This window comes from Bemisia tabaci, chromosome 7 (genome assembly GCF_918797505.1).
Source record: "Bemisia tabaci chromosome 7, PGI_BMITA_v3".
NCBI classification, from domain to species: Eukaryota; Metazoa; Arthropoda; class Insecta; order Hemiptera; family Aleyrodidae; genus Bemisia; species Bemisia tabaci.
This window is the reverse complement of record NC_092799.1, coordinates 45831990-45853696: the sequence shown is the minus strand read 5'-3', so window position 1 is coordinate 45853696 and position 21707 is coordinate 45831990. Positions and strand designations below refer to the sequence as shown.

The following is a 21707-nucleotide window of genomic DNA, read 5'->3' as shown; positions in this document are numbered from 1 at the left end:
AACGTGACCTGGTAGTTACACCGTCGATTTGATGATTCCTGCGAAAAATTTCAGAAAAAAACCACAAACCTTGAATTCGGACGCTAGATATCCCTTAGTGATGCCTCGCACTAAAAACCTTTCAAAGCGTATCAAAATAGCGCACTTTTAAAATTACCGTGCGAACTTAAAGTCACGTTGGATGTGTATGCAAATAACCCGCACTGAGAGTATAGGGAAAGCTTAAAAATGGGGGGATTCAAAACACTGGGAAGGAGCGAAGTAATCCTGGTGCGATTTAGGCGATCGATTTCGGAAACCGGCGAACTTTAAGTTTGACTTAGGCGTCGCGGCGCGTCGCGTCGAAGCGGAACGGATGGAGTGAGGCGTCGCGACTGAAAGACTGACGACGGGAGATGGACCGAGGAAGGTGACCAGTGGCGCCCCCGTCGACCCGCCCCCTCCTGCCCCAGGCAGCGCCAACCGAGTGCATCCACCTTATCATTATCACTAGAGATAAGAGTTCGCGAGTCCTTCAACAGCGAAATTCAGTGGAGATGACAAATTTGGAGAGGCGCACGGTGGATCGAGTTAATAAGGGTCGGACAAAATGAAATTTTCTTCCGGAAGTACCCCTTAAAGTTTAAAATTTGGAGAGGAGCACGGTGGATCGAGTCCATAAGAAAGGTCGGACAAGATTCGGAAACTTTAAACGCTTATAACTCTGTTTATACGCAACTTTGGAGTTCTAAATGTGGTTCCGTTGGTTTTCGCGTGAAATTTCCCTCTGAAAGTTCCCCTTAAGGTTTCAAACTTGGAGAGGCGCATGGTGGATCGAGTCACTAAGAAAGGTCGGACAAAATTCGGAAACTTTAAACGCTCATAACTCCGTTTATACGCAACTTTGGGGTTCTAAACGCATGGATCCTTTGGTTTTCTCGTGAAATTCTCTCTAGACGTTTGAAATGTGACGAAGAAAACATCAAAATTTGGAATTTTTGTCAAAAATTTCATGTCCGATTTCTTCCCGAGACTCGCTCTACTGTGAGACGACCTGCTCAGGCTTCCAAATGCACCTAATTCTAGATATACGGACTCAGATTGAAGGGAGGGCTCCAACCCAGAGAGCCAGGATGCCATCGCGCAAACGACCCCCTCCCCCACCGAGGCATTCGAGAATTGAGGGAAACCGATAGTAGACCTTCAGCTTTAAAAGGTATGGACCTGGGGTCTAGACAAGGATTCCACGAAGAAAAACAATACTCTTTTTCATTTTCAAAATTTTCACTTCATCAAATCAACCATTTTATCACTGCATTTGCAAAGAAAAAATGAGCCAATTTTTTTTCGAGGTTTTTGGTGAAGGATTATATTCTATTTATAACAAAAATCATTTGATTCTGACTTTTCGCTATTTACTTTATATAGTTCCCACATGTTTTTACCCGATCCTCTGTATTATCCTCTTTCATTCTTGCTCAATTCTTTTCTAAGTTCTCCCTTAATCGAATAAACTTTCTTCATCCCAATGAAAAAAGAGGCGAAAAGAAAGCTGCCAGATTTGACGGTTCAGTAACTTGGCCTAGGTAAAACTAGAAGCCGCATTTGCGTGAAACAATGGCTCTGTGCTTTATAAGTCTGTTTCACTTGTTCGGAGGTATCAGGTTTCAGCTAACGCTCCCTTCAACCTGCACCGATGGTCTTCTTCTTTCTGAACCAAAACGTTGCTCACTGTCTTAGAACTATTCTAGCCCGAGCGGTCTGCTCCAAGGTCCCAGGATTATCTTAGTTGTTATTTTTTTTGTGTACTGTCATTTTTTGTCGTTTTTTTTGAGCTCTTATCATCATCTTCGAAAATACCATTCAGCGCTAAAATTATTTTTATAATCTATTTTATCCACGTCATTAAGTAGATTAATTTTTCCGAGGCGGAATTATATCTAACTTAAATTGCTGATGTAATTATTTGTCATATAAAAATTTAGAAAATTGGAACATATGATAGATTCGAATCAGCCGTAAAATCGAGGATTTCACTATTCTTGCTCGTGTGTAAAACAATTTTACAAAAATGATAATAGAAAGTTTTGTTGTGACAAATTGTGTTTGGAATACAAGTTCAGATCTGAAGATATTGTTCGGTGTTTCCTCTATTTTTATCGGTAAGTCGTCATGTTATTTTTATTCGTGATGATCCAAAATTTTGATTTCCTACTGAAATGAAGAGTAACAGAAAATACAAAACAATTCAACACGATAAAAATGTTTGCAAAAAATTTGCTGAGGATACGAGTATTTTAGATAGTCAAAGAAGTTTTTTTTTTCCAAAATAAGACAGGAAAGTTGCAGTGCGTATGCATGACAAGGCTCATGTTACAATGTAGATAGTTCCTTTCGATTTAAAGACATTCAATTCTTCCCCAAGTAGCACAGTGCAACGAAATTATTGAAATTAAATTGCAATATTTTTACATCATTTAGTCGATTTATGCCGATTTTAAACAATCAACAAAATGAGCTCCATGTGTCAGAAAGATAGGCAATATGCAATGCCATAAAAAATTGCAGCTCACAATCAGTTCAATTTTATTGCGATAAGTTTAAATAAATGGGGCCCCTTTAAATAGGAGCTAGGCAACATACACAACACTCAGTTGAATTGCAATATTTTTATTATGTAATTGCTACTTATTGCAATCTGTGCTACTTGGGTCCTCCATGAGAGAAAAAAATCAGGATTATCAAACTTATAACCCTCAATCTTAAAATTAAAGTTAGAATTGTAAGTAGAAATTGTCTGAAAATTGTGATCGAAAGTTTTCTTCTTTGCTCGCTCGTAAACGGCCAGTGGTTTGGCTTTTCTCTCTTGCTGTAAGAAAACAGTGGGCTCTGTGCCAAATTTTATATATCAGACCAATTTTTTCGGGGAATTTTTGAAGGTAAAGCCTTGAACTTTCTTCTCTCTATTATTCAGACCTATAAATATCATTAAGTGTGTTACGTATGTATGTAACTAACCCATATCTGGAAAAAGGTTCCTCAGCGAAAGAGATAACTAAACTTACAGATTGATAGTATTCAATGCCCAACTTCGATCCATTATGTAAGTTTATTCAAATATTTATATGGGTCAGTTTTGTGCTTGTCACAGGATTGTGTTTTGATGGTCGAAAATCTGTAGGTCAGTTGGAAGACATTATGACTACTCTCAGATACGGTTTCCCAACTAATTTTCTTCGCTCGACGTTATTGCAGATGTTACCCTTGAAAAATGCTGCTATATGATTATGTGGTTTCGACTCTTATCAAGAAGGCGCGTGGTACTACCAGTGCAAAATGTGTATACCACCATTTTCTAAATCTAGTAAAAAACTGGAAAAGCTGTTAGTGCATGCCTGCTTTCAAGTAACATTTTTTCAACTTGCCGTTAGAAATTTTCAAATGATTTTTTTCTCGATCTTTAAGAATCATAAAATATAAAAACTACTAAAAAATAATGCTTTAAAATATTAATCTATGTTACGCGCAACTGATTTATCAACACGATCAGGTCTCAACTTAAATCTTCAATGAATGAGGGAGATGAGTAAACGTTTGCGTGATATCGTCTAAAGTTTTGACCGGATACTGCAGAGATAAAAGATAGTTTTAAAGTCTATTTTAATCCGAGGTTGGCTTTAAACACACTTTTGTTCCAATTCACAAGTCACAATAAACTTTTATATCTAAACTTTCATTATTTTCTTCATTTACCAAAACTATAATAAATGTTATTAATTGCTTGACACGCGGCAATGCGGCATATCCTCTGTGCGCAGGGATAATTGGTGGCGTTCTGAACGGGTGGCTGATAAGTTCCTTCGTTCTGCGGATAAAAGTTGCAACCTGGACTCATCTGCTTTTGCTCCAACCAGTTGTGTCCGCTCTGACACGGATGTTCTTAGCTGGTGTCCCGTTTTCGGCTTCCTCTGCTTTTAACGGAGGGTACGTTTCTATATCATAAGCAAAACAGGAACAGCAGGCTGACTGTTGAAATAGATGGACAAAGCTATAGACAAAGAAGGCAAGAGGGATGTGAAGGGATCCTATTGGTGGAAGCGGGTGGGTGCAATGGACAAAGGAGGTAGAATGTAGAGTAACCAACGGTACCCCAAGAGGGACCCTGTAGTTCATCTATTATTTACCCCCTTAGTCTATAAGAACCACCCTCGTCAACCAATAGAATCGCTCCATGCTCCCTTTGTCTTCTTTGTCTATCATTTTCAACAATCAGCCCGCGTGTGTACTGGCGGGTGGCACACGGTGGACCAAATCAATAATAGAGGTTGGACATGAAACGTTTTACAAAAATTGCAAATTTTGATGTTTGCATCGTCACATTCTAAAGTTTTAGGGGTGCTACTGAAAGAAAATTTCACGAGAAAACAAACGAAATCACTCTTAAAACCTCAAAGTTTTGTATAAAACGGAGTTATGAGCGTTTAAAGTTTCCAAATTTTGTCCAACCTGTCCTGTTGACTCGATCCACTGTGCGGCATCGGCAAGCATGTCGAGTAAACACTATTTCCTCACAGAATTTTTTTGATCAGAAAAAGATTTTTCAGAGAAATCTGGCCTTCAACGAGGAAAGGGCAAAATCTTGATCTACGTAACTCGAAATCGAGTGTTCATACCAGAACATTAAAGAGGGTTCATCAATTATTTTTGGCACTCTCACTCCCTTTGCTCTTTGAACCTTCCCAATTATGTTGCCTTTTATTGACTTTCTTTAAAAAGGACCACTATCTATGAGATACTTCCGTTGATTCAGCTAGACAAAGGAGATAAATGATACTTTAATTGGGTGCAGTGAAATTGACGGAAAGGACTGACACAGATTTGGCGATCCTTCGACGATAGCTTGCGCGTTAATGACTATAAAACTGTCTCGTCTCTACACCGTCAAAAAAGAATCTTATTTCACACTTCACACTTTACGCTAGTGCGAAAACCTTCAAAGTTCAAATTAAGGGCTTGGAGAGCAAGGCGCATAAGTGCAATTTTTGCTATTTTTCAAGAAATACGTGTTTGAAGTTTCGAAACTAGACATGGATCTTTAGGGCGGGAAGAAAGTTCTAACTGACTTTTTGATGCTTAAAAATTGGAATTTGGGAGCGAAAGTTTCACAGAATATGCATTAAGACTAGTTTTACGTGAAATCATTAATATTTCAATTTTTTGAAAAACTGCACTTATGCGCCTTGTTATCCAAGCCCCTCAAATGGCATTTGTCAGATTTTAACTTTTACGGTACTTCAACAGTGAATTAAAAAATGTACATTTAAACAGGGTTACCACGATATCATGGTACATCATGGATAACCGCAATGAAAGGACCATAATATTCGGTGCTCCAATAAAATTTTTTGTAGGCTACATTCGATATTTTGAGATCCACTCGAAAACGCTCATCAATGGCTAAAACCTGAAGAAATACCTATCTCGATAGCAAAGCAGAAAAAATTGTTACTTACTCACGATAGGAAACTAATTTGACTCCTGACTAATGTGACGGAATATAATAATTGGGGAAGCCCTCAAGAAATGATGTTTATTTCTATCCCCTCAAAAGTGACGGATAACATTTAAGCGTGGCGCATATCAATGGATTTTCAAAGTGGAGGGGCTTGGAGGTCAAAGCGCACAAATGCAGTTTTTGAAATAAATTGAGATATTAATTATTTCAAGTAAAACTAGTCTTAATGGATATTCTCTGAAAAATTCGCTCCCAAATTCTAATTTTTAAGCATAAAAAATCAGTTTAAACTTTCTCTCCTCCATGAAGATCCATACAATTTCGACTCCTCCAGCACTCATTTTTCGAGATAGCAAAAACTGCACACATACGTCTTGTCCCCCAAGCCCTTCATTTAGTCATTGTGTTAGTCTAATCAGTAATCAAAGTAGAACTTTAGGGCCACGTCAAAAGAAATGCCTAGTAGGCCGTTAGACAAGCTAAAAAAACAACTAGTAAGGCACCACATGACATAATTCCTCATCAAAATCTCAAAAAAGTCCAAAGTCAATAATTACAAGTGAGAAAGCGGATTATTGAATTAGAACTTTTACCACCCCCCCCCCTCCCAAAAAAAGAGAAAAAAATCAACGATGGCCAAATCGGTCATTATAGACAAATTAAACCTGTGATGTAAATTGGTTCTTAAATTTGGTGATTTACAGGTGGCTTTTTGGCGATTCTTGTTGTCAGCTGTATGCATTTTTGCGTCATTTTTGTGATTCCCTTCAAGTCAACTCGATTGCTTTTTTGGCACTTGAACGTTATTTAATCTCTGTTTGGCCTTTTGTCGGTGAGTTTCGCAGCTAGTCTTATGGTCTTAATTTACACCGTATTTTTAAAGTATAATATGGCATCTTCACTCATGGAAGTTCCAAAATTGCTTCAGGGGATAGCTGAAATGCATGGACGTCTTTTTGCCGATTTGATTCTCCTTGTCTACCGTTCATAGAGTTTGACAAGAAAAGAAAGGCTTCATTTTTAGACATCGGGCCAATCTACTTGTTTTTAAGGCCGTCTCTTTGAAGATGCCGGCCCATGGAAAAAGCTACTTAGCACTGGAGAGAGAGGAGAGGCGTTAAACAACCATTCCTATATCTCTTACTTGCCCAAGTATGCGACTCAGCCTTATACCACCAGCAGCGGGTTGATTATTAAAATTAGTAGACAAAGCAATAGACAAAGCAATAGACAAAGAAGACGAAAAGGATATGGGAGGATTCTACTGGTATAAGCGAGTGGTTGCAATGGACGAAAAAGGTAGATGATATACTAACTAATGGCAACTCACGGGAGACCCTCGTCCATGAGATCCACTCATTTCAACCAATGGGATCGCTCCATACTCCTTATGGGTTCTTTGTCTATCAATGTCAACAATCAGCCCTCTGGTGTGGGACGGAGAAAAGGTTAGGAAGTATCTTTTGGCTTCCGACGCTCGATGCAAACTTATTTCAAACAAAATGAAGAAAAAAACCACATGATTTGGAGGCATAATTTAATTCTTTTTAATTATTTTCCGATTAAGGAAAATGCATGGATTACATCGCATTAATTGAAATCTCCTCGGACAAATTTTTACAAAATACATTATGATAAGTATTGATTATCATTGCAATGTTTTATATGATTGCACACTTGCACAGGTTTGGATATGACTAACTGATATGAGAGAGCAACCACGTTAGTCTTAAATGAATTTTTTTCCAATCAATCGGTTTCTTTTAGCCAGTGTGCACGTACTTTCTGAAGAAGAAGAAGAAGAAGAAGAAGGATGATGGAGTCGGAGGAAAAACTCAGAAATTTTTTTCATAAAGAATGAGGAACAGCGCATTCCACGAAATTGTCGTTCCTCAGAGATTTGCTGTTTGGCTCAACACTAGTTACGACCAGTACCGTCGAGTTCAAAGGCAACTGCGGTTGCTTTTCGGGTCTAGTTGGACTAGGGATGTCGATACTTATCCGATACTTGCAAAGTATCGATACTTTCGATCGATACTTAACGATACTCGGCATCGATACTCCACGATATCGATACCATGCAGTATCGATGCCAAGACCCCAGTATCGACGGTATCGATACTTATCTGATTTGGCCATGAAAAAGGCCTCTTTTTCTTTTTTTAAAAAACTCTCTCCCCACTATTTCACCTTCATGATGCACTGTGACAAACGACGGAGTAATCAAGTTTCTCAAGATGATTAAACTTCAATGAAAATGTTAAAAGCTCAGTTCGATAACAGTAGTTAAGGGCTCAAAATAGTTGACCAAAAACGCGAACAGGGCTTTTTCGAGAGAGGCGTAAATCTGGCGGAATTTAACGGCCGACAGACATACGCACACTCAGAATCACGGCATAATTCAGAAATAGTATCGATGGTATCGATACCTCATAAGTATCGATACTTCAGCTCGATGCTCGATACCGGTATCGATGCTTAGAGTCGATACCAGTATCGATACCGAGTATCGATACTTCCCTGAGTATCGACATCCCTAAGTTGGACCCATCATCGGCGCAGCGTGGCCTATCCTGACATTCTGCTGCCCCTCTCGAAGTGGTCATGAAAATCAACATGAGATTAGGCATGTGGCCGTGACCGGCACGGCGGCGGTGAGGAAACTTTTAGCCATCAGCATGAGATATTTTTTTTGTATTTAGAAAATACGTGCACATGGGCTTGAAAACCAATTGTCTACATGAGTCGTGCGTGGAAATCGCCCATAACAAGCAAAATGTCAATAATTTACGCATACTTAGGAATGCATTCACACAAAACAGATGAACTTTGCAAGACGGAACTTTTCATTCGTTTATACATCTCATTCTCTCACTCCAGGTAAAAAATTGTATTTGGTCGGGATTTCCGGATGCTGGATGGTGTCTCTCCTCCTCGCGTCACTTCCATTATTTGGAGTCGGGAGGTAAGAGCTAATTGGACATATTTCTGTCAAACGGAACTATGTTTATTAATGCATGAGCCCTGAGACCCATAGGGAAACATGCATAACAGGGCTCACGTCATAATGCACATAGTTCCGTTTGGCAGAAATACGTCCAACTATATGAATACTATTTTTCAAATTGGACACATCAATACCTAAGTACAATATTTCACTACATTTGTTGTAAAGGCAACCACCTACTTCCTTTTAATAAAAATGCGTGTTACTATAAGAGATTCGATAATCGATGCTTTATTTCTTTCACGCTTACTAAATTTTGTTGAAAAAGGTAGCAAATACTTCTCCAAAAACGAGAGAAGTACTGGATGCCGTGATATGAAATGCAAGAGCTGCACTTTAAAGAGGTCACAAAACTGGTGCTCTTGATCGTTAAACGAGGAGTACTTACGACAAATGAATTGCCGCACGATACAGCAGACATGTTGTTTGATGCAACTATTCCTGCTTGATGGATACGCGTGTTGCATAAGCATGAAAAGAAGGCGCTCCGTCTATCCTAGCCTACGCAGCGATGCTCGGCTTATGATAGTCGCTGTCTAAGTTGTCGACGCATTTTCGCGATGTAATATGATCGCTATTCTCTTCACAAATTGATAAATATGCGAAATGATATGAATGTTTGATGCGGTCAACTGTTGTTCAATTTTTTTAACGCAATACGGACATCCGTCGAGGATGTATAGTTGTATCAAGGCGCCGTAGCAAACGCGTCCCATTGTTCAGCGTTACAGACGAATATAAGTTGAGGGTGGAGTGTCAAAATGCCTTCAATTTTATCCATACATATTTTTGGGCAAAATAAGAGACGACGTTTCTCCATTTGCGACGTTGCAGACTTCCTTAGAAATTTCATTTTTCTTTCGAGAAGCTGGTCAACATAAAACTTAAATTCTGCATGATTTTTCGTATTCGATAGCAGAAGATTTGGTTCAAAATTCAAAGTCGCAAATTTGGATTGTTTCTCATGGAAGAGATGAAATAAGAGCGGAAATTTTGAAACACCGCAGTGGAGATACGTGGTTTCGCACTTCAGTCGGTGCGATACGGACATGCATCAAGTTTAAATAGTTGCATCAAGTCCCTTTCTCCGCCGATCAACAAGTCTGTCGATCGACCCAGTTTTAGTTGGTGCGTAGGAAGTCAAAACGCCTTCAATTTTTTGAACGCAATACGGACATCCGTCGAGGATGTATAGTTGTATCAAGGCGCCGCGCCGTAGCAAACGCGTCCCGTTGTTTAGCGTTTAAGACGAACATAAGTTGAGGGTGGAGTGTCATAATGCCTTCAATTTTATCCATACATATTTTTGGGCAAAATGAGAGACGACGTTTCTCCATTTGCGACGTTGCAGACTTCCTTAGAAATTTTATTTTTCTTTCGAGAAGCTGGTCAACATATAACTTAAATTCTGCATGGTTTTTCGTATTCGACAGCAGAAGATTTGGTTCAAAATTCAAAGTCGCAAATTTGGATTGTTTCTCATGGAAGAGATGAAATAAGAGCGGAAATTTTGAAACACCGCAGTGGAGATACGTGGTTTCGCACTTCAGTCGGTGCGATACGGACATGCATCAAGTTTAAATAGTTGCATCAAGTCCCTTTCTCCGCCGATCAACAAGTCTGTCGATCGACCCAGTTTTAGTTGGTGCGTAGGAAGTCAAAACGCCTTCAATTTTTTGAACGCAATACGGACATCCGTCGAGGATGTATAGTTGTATCAAGGCGCCGTAGCAAACGCGTCCCAATGTTTAGCGTTACAGACGAATATAAGTTGAGGGAGGAAAGTTATAATGCCTTCAATTTTATCCATACATAGTTTTGGGCAAAATGAGAGGCGACGTTTCCCTGTATGATACGGATGTTTGATGCGGTCTCAACAATTCTAAGAGTGGATTAATCGACGAGCTTTGGAAGAAAATTTGATACTTTCGGTTTCGGGAGAGTTCCAAATTAAAAAAGTTTCCAAAAGCGTATCAGCAACTCAGCATGGAAAATGAAATACTATAAGTTTTAATCTATCATGCATATCAAAGTGATGGAACTCAGCATGTTGAGTGCAATGCATGTTGCTTTGTTTCCTTTCGTTAGGGGTTCAGTTTTCTGCAGTTGGTATTTTAAACCTTACATTCTAACTTGATTTCACGTACAGTATATTTATAATTGCGGATATAAATTTTCTGTAGGTACGGATGCGATTTCATCGGGGTGGCTTGCAGTCTGGACTGGTTCTCAAAGACGGATCTGCAGTACAAGTACAATATAGTTTCTTTTTTCCTCATATACGTTGCACCAATTTTTATTGTGTAAGTGGAATTCAGATCCTCGGAAGTTTTCAATGGTCTCATTATCAGCCCTAAATTTTAAAATACCAATACGTCCTACATTCGAATTCATCATATATCAACATTCCATTGGTGGAAATTACTCAAGAAAAAACCAATTACTAAAATACTAAAATTGGACGAATAAAAAACGGAAGTGCAGTGCACGCATTCTCATTTATTTCAGTTGCAATATATTTTAAGTAATTTTTATTCAAAGCCATACAAATAAAAAGTTATTTATATTTATGAAATCCTCTCTTAGAGCTTGTCTTGACTCTAATGTCTCTATTGTCTTGACTCTTTCTGAGAAATTGAGGAAATACGTATCCTAAATAATTACTCGCTTACAATAGCGTTATCTTTACCTATGTGGTCAGCCAAGAGAAAAGAAACCTTAATTTGCACAAACAGAACCTTCCGATTTTTGTTATATTATGTGTTAAAAATTAACGAATTTCGGAACGGAAAACGCCCTCTCCATCAGAACGAGAAATTTCCTTGAATTTTGTAATTGCAAGTGATAATACGAATAAGCACCCTAAAATGTTCATGGATGTCTCTGAATATTTGTCTGACTTCAAATTCGTTAGGATATATTATTAGAAATATATTTTCTTTTCAGAGCTGGAAGTTTATGGAGAGCATTCTCACATTCAGGTTCGGTGATGTTCATGGGCCACTTCGACGAAATATCATTCAACAAGGTAAAATCAGAGATTTTCAACAGGAGCTGAAACATTTTTTACCTTTTTTTTATGTAATTTGGAGAACTTTTTAATTACCTTTGGCACCGCAGCGCCTAATGCCACTACAGTTTTGGTACACGGAACGGCTTTTAAGGCATGGGCATGGCTAAAGTCAAAAATTACGTATCCAACTTACAGCGTCGAAAAATCCCTGATTTATATTGAATTTTTTTTAAAGAAAACCAACCAATATATCCCCTTGAGATTGTCAGGGAATTTTCATAATTAGGTGGATGAAATCCATAGGAAAAAAAAATTACTTCATATTCTTTAAATTAATTAAAAAAAACATGGGCGCAAAATTTCAGTGGTGTGGCGTGCTTTACGATCTATCGATATTTCCCCATTTGAAGCTGTGGTAAATAATCGATTTTTAAGGTGTTCACTGCGAACACAGGTTTAAATGACCGATCAATCGATAAATCGCAAAGCACGCCACGCCACTGCAGAATTTCAATGTTGCAATAAAATTGGAAATGGGCATTTCTTTAATTTTGTCGTGGATACTGTATTCAATGCACTAGGCAATGCATTTTAATTGCATTCATGGCAAGTCAACAAACTTTTATATCATCAATATCTTTTGCGTATCACATTGCGCAAAATTAAATATATACTTGAGTTAGCTCTTTACAGGTTATGAATGAAAATTAAAATCTCTTATACACCTCAACGGTAACAGATTATCTGTCGATGTTTTATTTGTTTAAAGACGGCAGCTGCCTTGTCTGCTGGTACGCTGCTTTTGTGGTCGCCCCAGATTCTTTTGGTGGCCACGGCTCTCTTTCAGCTTGGTGTAGTTCCGGACTATCTTACAATCATAGCACCAGTGAGCGTGGAGGTAAGTCACTTATTTTTTTGTGATCATCCCGGGAAAAGGCAGAAGGGACTCAGTCCATGGAGGCAAAAGTTTAGTGGAGCAGTTTTTCCGAGGATTGGGTCGAAATAATCTGATTTTGAGATTTTGACGGAAAACTGCGTGAAAGGCGTGAAACAAAAACGTACAGTTACATTTCAGTCCGATGGCTAATCCGGATGACGTAATAAGAACCCCTAATCTTAGCTGGTCCATATGAAAACACCTTCTGCATAGGTAAACTGGTGCAGATACGCCGTTTCCAAAATGAAGTCACCCTAATTAAAGTGAATCAGCCTGACGTCACACTATGTTTCATAAACTACCCTGAGTCAGACTGACTCAGGCTGATGTCAGACTCAGGGTAGTATGAAACATAGCCTGACGTCAAGCTGACTCAGTTTTACTCGGGCAGAAATAGTAGTTACATCTTGCAGAATAAGTCCAAAATTAAGCTTTGAAGATGACGGATAAAAACTTTGAATGGCCTCGTTTCAAAATCACATGTTTTTTTAGCATCACCATGTGATAGTCTCACAATCTTTTTGCCGATTTTTCTTTTCTTTTTTTACCGCAAACTTGCTACGAAGTTTTTGGAGCCAGGTTAATGTGTTTTTTCGGATAGATAAACTATTCGCGCTCCTCGCGGTTGGTATGTTGCCTATGCAGCAACATTGAAGGCGCTTTTTGGTTGGATGCTACCTGCTAATGTTAAAAATGTCATTTATTCGTTCAATCAAAGCTTACGGAGCGATATAAATGTGCAGCTTTCAGATAACTCAAGCTCCCTGCGGCCCGATTATTGAAACTATGTCAGCCCGACACGACAAGACATAGCCCTATCTTAACCATGCAATATATCGCAATTCGATGTCTTATCGGGCTGGTTTAAATTTCAATAATCGGCCCGCTGGTATGCTTGATGCCTATACGGTAAAACTGAAGGCACACTTTAGATGGACGATACTTGCCAATGAGCTTAGGCACGGGTTTTTGGTATTATCAAAGTCAATGGAGCGAATTAATGTAAGTTTTTCGAATAGATAACTATTCACGCTCGTTGGTAAGTTTTTTGCCTATCCGGTGAAATTGAAGACGAACTTCAAGTGGGCGACATCTGGCAATAGGATTTATAGCAAATACTATCGGAGTGAGATGATTGTGAATTTTTAGTTGATGCTAATAGGTGCACTTTTCGGATAAGCCATAAAAAGAGGGTTACTTATTCCAAAAATTACTCTAAAGTGACTCTACCTAGACTCCAGCTTTTGTCCGTTTTTACAAAAAGTATGGAGTGTTTTCGAACTACATCTAGTGTAGATTTAAATAGACCGAGTTCATCAGAATGGAACCAATCCACATTTTCGGAAAAATCGATTTAAGAATGTTTTTGAATTTCCTTTTCCGTAAATTTTCTCCTGCAAAAAACTGAAAGTCTAGAATCCAAAATTATGTTGTGAAAAGAGGGGTAAAAGTTGATTTTTTACATCGAGTCTCATGGAGGAATAAAACTTCAAACCTCTTTTTCTCAGTTTCGACTTAATGTGGGTTGGTCCCTTTCTGATAGCACGGCCCAAACGTCTCAAGGGGCCCAATTTGATATAAGGACGAAAAAATCGTCAAAAACTCCGAGTGTGGATGTATTTTTATATTATTAAAAATTTGCATTGCTTTCAGTTATCTTCACTCATGCCTTTGATTGCTTTTTTGCTGTATGAACCGCGTCTCAGAGCATCGTTGCTTGGATCTCCTCAACATTTACTCATGAGCTCATCTGTGGCACGGAACCGATGTTACAACCGAGGCATTCGTCTTATTCCGATTCCAAGGGCGGTCGAAATCAGGTAGCACATAACCTCCCTCTGAAATGTTGTGCCCAGCGGCATTTTTATCGTCAGGTAATTATACAATTGACAGACATCCAACTTTGTGCTGAAAATGTATCCTTTCACAGAATAAATGATAATATCAAATGGTAGTGTTGTTGAAATGCACATCTTGAAGACGGAGGCACAAGGGGATAGGGAAATCCCCTGGCATATTATAATCAGTGTCTGTTTGACTCGAAAATTCTTTGGATGACGATACGTTTTAGGGCCCCCAGGTGGTTGCAATAAATTGCGATCATATGGTAAACTTTTTGCTGCATCTGCTTGTTGCAAATGTAGCCTATCTAATAATTGAAGGGGCTCCTCTCGTTGTTTACTGCAATGATATTGAAATAAGTTTAAATTTTTCTTCAGGTAGGTGCATTTTACATAGCCTATCTTTTCGATACATGAAATTTTCAGGTTGGTCGTTTAACTCGTTAATGAAATAATGTAAAAATATTGCAATTTTACGATGGAGATAAAAATTCCCTGATCATCGATTTTTTTCTCGTCTTTTCATTTGATGTCAGGTTTCAGTCATACGATGTATTTATAGTCACATATCTGAAGCTTGTATGCACCACTACACTAGCCCCAGGCAACCGGTAGGGTACGTGTTTCTAGCAAAGCCTTGGCTTAATTTGGGCTTGGGCATCCAAGGGTCAAATTGCAAAGTAATTTTAATATTTGTGTGGCACTATACCATGAGGGTAACAATCCTATAAAATTACGATTCATTGGAGCATGATTACAATAAATAAATACACAAGTCACAATCAGGTATGATTATTATTTTTTTTTTTTTTTTTTTTAGAAAATTATATACAAAGAAATTGACATTTTGATTGGTACATCATACTGAAAGAAGTAAAAAAAGTCTAGATTTAAGTTGGATAAAATATCAAAGGAAAAAGAGGTACAAAGTAAAAACGTCATTCTCTTACCTTATTTAGCATTTCCTTGATAACTTTCGTGACCATCCACTGGAATTTATTTTAGCAGAAAAAGTACTTACATTTCAACTGGACGGTAAGCAATTAAAAACCATGACGTCATAGGAATAATTTTCAGAAATTAATTAAACAACAAAGTTAAGGCCAAGGAAAGAGAAAACAAAAATTTAGAAAGAAAATGATAAAATCCGTGGATGTTTAAAGAAATAAAACATAAATAAAATAAGAGAATTGAAATTTGATTTACATTCGAGGGAGAGAAATAGATTGGTCGACTTTGATAGCATTAAAACATGCTGAATTTTATAGATGTATGTTCGAACGATGAACAAGAACCAGTAAGTAAAACAAATATTTTCCCCCTTCTTACCTAACGTTTTTTTTGTTATATATTTTTCTGTGTGTAAACATGGCTGTTTTCTGACCGAAGAACTGAATTCCCATTGAAAAATTTACTCATAGTCCACATATTGAATAAGCTCAGGCATGACTCTTCAAAGCAAACTAATTTTAGAATTAATTAGCAGATATACTCAACATTGTAAAAATATCTAATGAAGAGCTATAAGAGAGATGATTCGATAAATATCTATGAGACGAAAAGACGTGTCAATTTTTTAAGTGACCCGACTTTTAAAATGTACGGCGTTTAGGTTCAGACAGTTTTCTTTCTTGAGATACCTATTTTATCCCTCAATCTTGCGCAAGGGCAGTAAAATAAAATTAAAAAGATGGGTCTGACACTCTCCATCTTATCTATCAAATGTACTATGCATTGACTTAGCAATAAAGGAAAAAATATTTCGTTTGTGCGTAGTAAATTACTGCATACTCTTTAAGGTGTTCCAAAAGCATACTGTCAGATTTGCAGAAATAGAATTGAGAGAAATGTGATAAACAATTTTTTAAGTCGCCGTTTCTGGGCGAGAGATTAAATCATTTAAGCTTCCAAGAGAAAGGGAGGTCAGGATGACTCGTGAATTAGGGCTGTAAATCTGAATTGTTTAATTTTAAAATTAGCGTATTTTAATGCAACCGTGGCTAATTGAAGATTTTGCGAGGACAAAAGCTTCCAATAAGCTTGAAGAATTCCTCAAATCCACACCACCTTTTCACAAGAATAATCACAACTGAGGAATTCCTAAAAAAAATATGCAAAGGGAACATGAGGGGACGAGAGCAGGGGGTAAAAAAACCAATGATCAATAATCATCCATTTTTAAGTGATTGATCAGCAATCAGATGAAAAAACTGATAGGCACGAGAAAAAAATTAAACACAGAATATTTACATTATGAGGAGAATTTTTTGACTTGTTCTGACTCAGATAGGTCTTTGATGCTTTTCACCCCATATTGCTCATTGCCCTGAAATAGTCATTAAACTTAAAATACTTACTTATTATAAAATAACACTTTTTGAAACTTTCATTGAATAAAATACTCTTACAGAAAAATCAACGTGTCATACACTTAACTTAGATATAATTTATTAACTTACGTAATTCACAGCACTTTCATTATGCTTAAAGTAATGAGACAATCGAAAAATGCAAAGGATAGGTGAATTTAATATCGTTATTAAGATGTTGTTCTGAAAAATTGTGGAGAGGAGATTAAAATAGAGTTTTACATGAATTGATTAACTTCAGCAAACAGACAGAACCATTCTGTAGCATTTTGCCTTATTCACCGAACAACATTTTCGATAGAATTTACAACAGAGGCAAAGTGGTAAATGAAATGCCTAGGTCTCATCAACGTTACGTAATTTGGATTGGAAGGGCTGTGGGTAACTTAAATCAATCTGATAACGTATTTAGGTTCATGATTGATCTGCAGATGATAATTGGTTCTTCTGAATTAGCCATATTTCATTCTATACTTACTTATCTCACAAGAGGAAGAACGGAGTAAAATCAACAAAGAGAATAAATAACAGTCAACGAAAGGGTATAATTGAAGGGTTCAACAAAATGTTACTTCAAAAAGAAAAACTACGAAACACAACTCTTGAGAGTATGAATAGATTAATTTCTCGTATAATACAATTCTCTCAAAATAAAAAATGATAAGCTTTTTAGATAAATTATATGATGAAAAAAGAAATGGTAAGCTTTGGGTTCTTTCACAATATTATTTCGTAGATATTTTTTTTTTTATTTCTGTCTTAGAGACAGAGCAAGCAATTCCATGGAAAGTTGCCGAACAAGGAAAAATTTGTTTTAAAGTAGGAAAATGCGGCGCACAAATTCATAGCAAAAACTTGAATTTTAGCTCTGGAATACTCTTAGTGATCTCATTACATTACTCTCTTTTCACTTCAAAACTGTCGAAAATTTCGGAAAATAATATTAACGATTTTCCCAGAAAATTCGGTTTTTATCGAAGGAAACTTGGCAACGTCTGAAGGCTCATATTGCGTTTTTCCTTAGCACGGCAGTGCCGTACTAAGCGTTTTTTTCGGATAATTTGGATCGTACGCGTACGCGTTGTAAGTTCACGATCGGGGGATGATCAGGGAATCGACCGCAAGGAATCCGAATTTCATGGTCTCAGATTCCCCATGGGGAGGGGGGGGGGGTGTAAAAGGGGGTCCGTACATCAAAAGTCAGGGTTTATGTCAAAATTTTGAAATTATTTAATCGGAATCAGAACGTACGGAAATGTTTAACGGAAATCGTCACCAAGAAATCCAAAATCGGCTCATCCGTGTCCAAAATACCGACCCCTAAAGGTGGGGGACAGCGCCTCCTTTAAAAAAAAATTTAAGTTCGTTAAAGTGACGTAGACTCGAAAAAAATGGGTTTTCATAAGTAATCGACCCCAAGGAATCAGAATTTGAGGACCGCGACTTTTCTGATGGGGCACAGGGGTAACCTCCACACTGGGTAAAAAAAGTTCAGAGTCCCCTGTGCCCCATCACAAAAAGTCTCTGAAGAAAACGGGACCCTCAAATTAGGATTTCTTTGAGTCGATTACCCAAGAATATACTTTCTTCCCGAGTCTCTACGTCAATTTAACGAACTAAAATTTTTTTGAAAGGAGGCGCTGTCCCCCACTTTTAGGGGTCGGTATTTTGGACACGGATGGGTCGATTTTGGATTTTTTGGTGACGATTTAAGTTAAAAATTTCCGTACATTCTGATGCCGATGAAATAATTTCAAAATTTGGACATGAGCCCTGGCTTTTGAGTTGCGGACCTCCTTTTACCCCTCTCCCCCAACGGGCGTCGGGGGAATCTGGGATCATGAAATTCGGATTTCTTGCGTCGATTTATTCGTCCCCGTAATCCTGAACTTCGTACGACCCAAATGAACCGAAATAAAGGCCTGGTACGGTAGGTCTGGGCCACCCTGTATTATACATCTCCATGTTCCAAATGATCCGACAACATAGACAAACTGATGACTTACAACTCTAAAATGACTAAGAATGTTTGGTAATTTTGATATTAGAAGACTGGTTACCTACGAGTTTCAACTAAGCACATGTTCAGTATCTGGGTATTTACAAAGCCACTTTACATTTAAAAACATGTGATATTGGCAAATGATTTCCCACCCTACAGAGGAGTCGGGTGTAATTTTGCAGGTAATATAGTTCTAGCAATATTGTCTACGTAACATGATTGCAACGTTGCTCAGATGCAAAAATCTGGCCCAGTTTGTCTGGGTTTGCTGGTAAATTTTGGTCCAATTTTCTTCAGGTTTTCTTCGAAACTCGACTGAAGTTTAATAGGGATCTGACGAGGGTTATACATAAATCAGATAACATTGAATAAAAATACGCAGAGGCAGATGAGGGTCTCGTTTGATAAGCCGTCGCGACAAGTCACTTTGATAAAGTTGCTCTCATACGCACTACGTAACCGTGGTGACAGACTCTTCTGACCTCGTAGGCCACTATAAATTGTGTTATTTGTGCATTTTTCCCAGGGTACTATGATCTAAGTGCGCACAATTCCCTCCTTCTAGCCACGTTCTTACAGTTTTCATCCGGAACTTTAAAGACTACAAGACTTTTTTGCAAGTTTAGTAACGCCATGGACCGATTGGACATGGAAGCTGACGAAGTTTCGACTTCTGCAGAGGCGGACGGCTTTCCGAAAACACTCCGAAAATTACAGTAAAGAAATTGTAAGGAAGCATCCCACCCCCTCGCGTTTTCGACCTCAAAACTTTCAAATTACCATAGAGTACATAGAGTCGTATTGTGAGTGGAAGAGATGGGATCACTTTAAAGCATTTTATAGTTCCCGAATTCCTGTGTCATGCTGCGTCACTGTTTCGATACAAAATCGATTGTTTCCGATGTACGGGGACTTGGCCATTCAATGTAAACAAAGAGGTTAGGAATTATTAAGTATTCTACATTGCCATTTTGGATCGAAAATGTATCGAAAAAGTGACCGAAGCTCGGCGCACACCGGGCTTGGAACTTGTCGTCCAGGACATGGTCCCAGCTCTCTCATTCACAGTACGACTCTAAGTACTCTATGCAAATTACACGCCAATCGGCCGACGGCATAACTGTTCCAAGGTGTACTGTGCCTGGGTGAAATTCCCAGGGGAAACTTTTAGCAGGGTTACCTAATAAAGTTGCTGTTAACATCCCCCTGCTATGTTTCTGTAATGTATTCATGTTTGCGGGAACATTGCAGAGTTACGTTTCTGTTTCTGTGAACATCACATGCAATGTTGCAATCCGTTTCATAAGTAAGATTGCATCATCATTGCTACAATGTTCCAAGCTAAAGTTTCCATGTCAACGGGTAATGTTGTCGCAATGTTGCTGCAACATGGCTTTGCAGGGTGGAATCTCAGTAAGGACTGTTCGACAATTTTTTGTGAACTAGGCGGGTGCATAAATTAAATTTCACGAAAGAGGATTAAAAACAGCACTTCATTTTAGTGAGAAAATTTCCCTCCGACTGCAAGAATACTGATATCCTGGGTAAAATATCAATTTAGCATGAGATAAATTATTTCAAAATGCTTCCTTTTCTTGCTCTCAATTAAAATTCATCATAATGTCGGTAGGTAGGTTGGTAATCTAGTTGTGCTACAATATTCATTTTACTTAAACATGATCTGAATCACACAAAAACCTCTTGCGAGGGAAATCACAAAAATGTCTTGAAAATTATAGAAAAAACTCAGGTTTAACAAGGAAAACACATTTGGACAGTTTCTGCTGGTTACAAAAATAAAAAATATTTGTTTCAAGAATAGATTTGATTTGAGTCTTTTGTTTCTTGAAATCCTTTGTTTACATTTCATAAAGAGTGAATTCGCTTTTTGTTTGGCATTAGAACACCAAAGAAAGCCTGATACTAGCTGCAGTCTTCGGCAGCAATGTTTTCTGACTGCTCTAATTTTTTCGTTTTCTCGCGGCGTCTTTGTATTGATGGAACGACGAACAACATCATGCCACTCAATGCAATGCAAACTCCGGCTAAGTGAAAACCCCACGTGTACGTCCCCGTTTTATCAGTCAGAAAACCTGAAACATTTAGTATGAATTAAATTATCCAAAGCTGAAGAAGGGAAAAGAAATGAGAACCTCCAATATTCTCAAAAACTATAACAGACAAAAAAACACACAACAATCACAACCTATGATATTAATTTTAATCCAAAATTCTTTTATTATTGTATCGATTTTCATTCATAAGTTAAAAATGTATATTTTCTTTCTGATCACAAAATATCGTCACCTTTCAGACAAAGTATCACAAGCCACAAGCGCCATGCGAAGTTTCAAAATTTCCGCCGCCATTTTATTTTTTTACATAGAAATTGATGGTTGAATTGGTTTGAAAATTTAACTGAATTTTATCGGCAGCACAAAGAAAATTCAGTGAAATTTTCGGATAGTTTTGTTGAACCATTTTTCTATAATAAACTAAAATGGCGGCGGAAATTTTGAAACTTCGAATGACGTTTGCGATACTTTGGCCGTAAGGTGACGATATGCTTAAGGATTAATAATGAAAATGAATTCTATCTTAACTCTCAACAGCGCACGTAAGCTCGAAGCAACTATTCGACCATTCGAGCGTGGCACAGTATCACTCGAAATCGAAGGCGAATTTAACGCACCAACGTCCAACTGTCTAGGCCAACGGACCAATAGACAAGGTGCGAATTCAATCGTTCTATTTCATGATCGCTGATCAAGATTTCACGGAACACACGATTCGCGCAGCAAAAATTACTGACATTAACTTCTAATGCGCCTGTTGCATGCAAGAGATACAGCCGTGCAAATAGACTTTTTAGAGGTTAAATGATACGAAAATTACGATGGTCACATTAAAAAAGTCTGAAATACACTCCTTACTGCGCAATTTGCGTTGTTAGGAACGCGCTTTTTCAAATTTCCCGCGTCTGGGGGCAGTTTTCTAACAGAAACAATTAACGGCAACTCGCGGCTATTTCCGGTCAACTAAAA

General features: G+C 38.0%; 3 protein-coding genes across 3 annotated transcripts in view; 1 reads left to right on the top strand and 2 right to left on the bottom strand.

The window, feature by feature from the left end:
• Positions 1 to 361, bottom strand: part of LOC109039733 (uncharacterized) — a 72083-nt gene extending 71722 nt beyond the window's left edge. The window contains exon 1 of the mRNA XM_019055357.2: positions 70 to 361. The gene's annotated coding sequence lies outside the window, so the exon portion shown is untranslated. The remainder of the gene's footprint in view (positions 1 to 69) is intronic.
• LOC109039739 (visual pigment-like receptor peropsin) lies at positions 284 to 14401 on the top strand. Its single transcript, XM_019055365.2, has 9 exons — positions 284 to 409; positions 1965 to 2141; positions 3798 to 3963; positions 6199 to 6326; positions 8375 to 8459; positions 10685 to 10804; positions 11448 to 11529; positions 12284 to 12412; positions 14105 to 14401. The coding sequence occupies exons 2-9, from the start codon at positions 2051 to 2053 to the stop codon at positions 14273 to 14275; spliced, it is 972 nt and encodes a 323-aa protein (XP_018910910.2). The 5' UTR covers positions 284 to 409; positions 1965 to 2050; the 3' UTR covers positions 14276 to 14401.
• A 667-nt stretch (positions 14402 to 15068) lies between these two features.
• Positions 15069 to 21707, bottom strand: part of Mct1 (Monocarboxylate transporter 1) — a 113048-nt gene continuing 106409 nt past the window's right edge. The window contains exon 9 of the mRNA XM_019055364.2: positions 15069 to 20756. Coding sequence (XP_018910909.2) covers positions 20587 to 20756 — 170 coding nt within the window. The 3' untranslated portion in view covers positions 15069 to 20586. The remainder of the gene's footprint in view (positions 20757 to 21707) is intronic.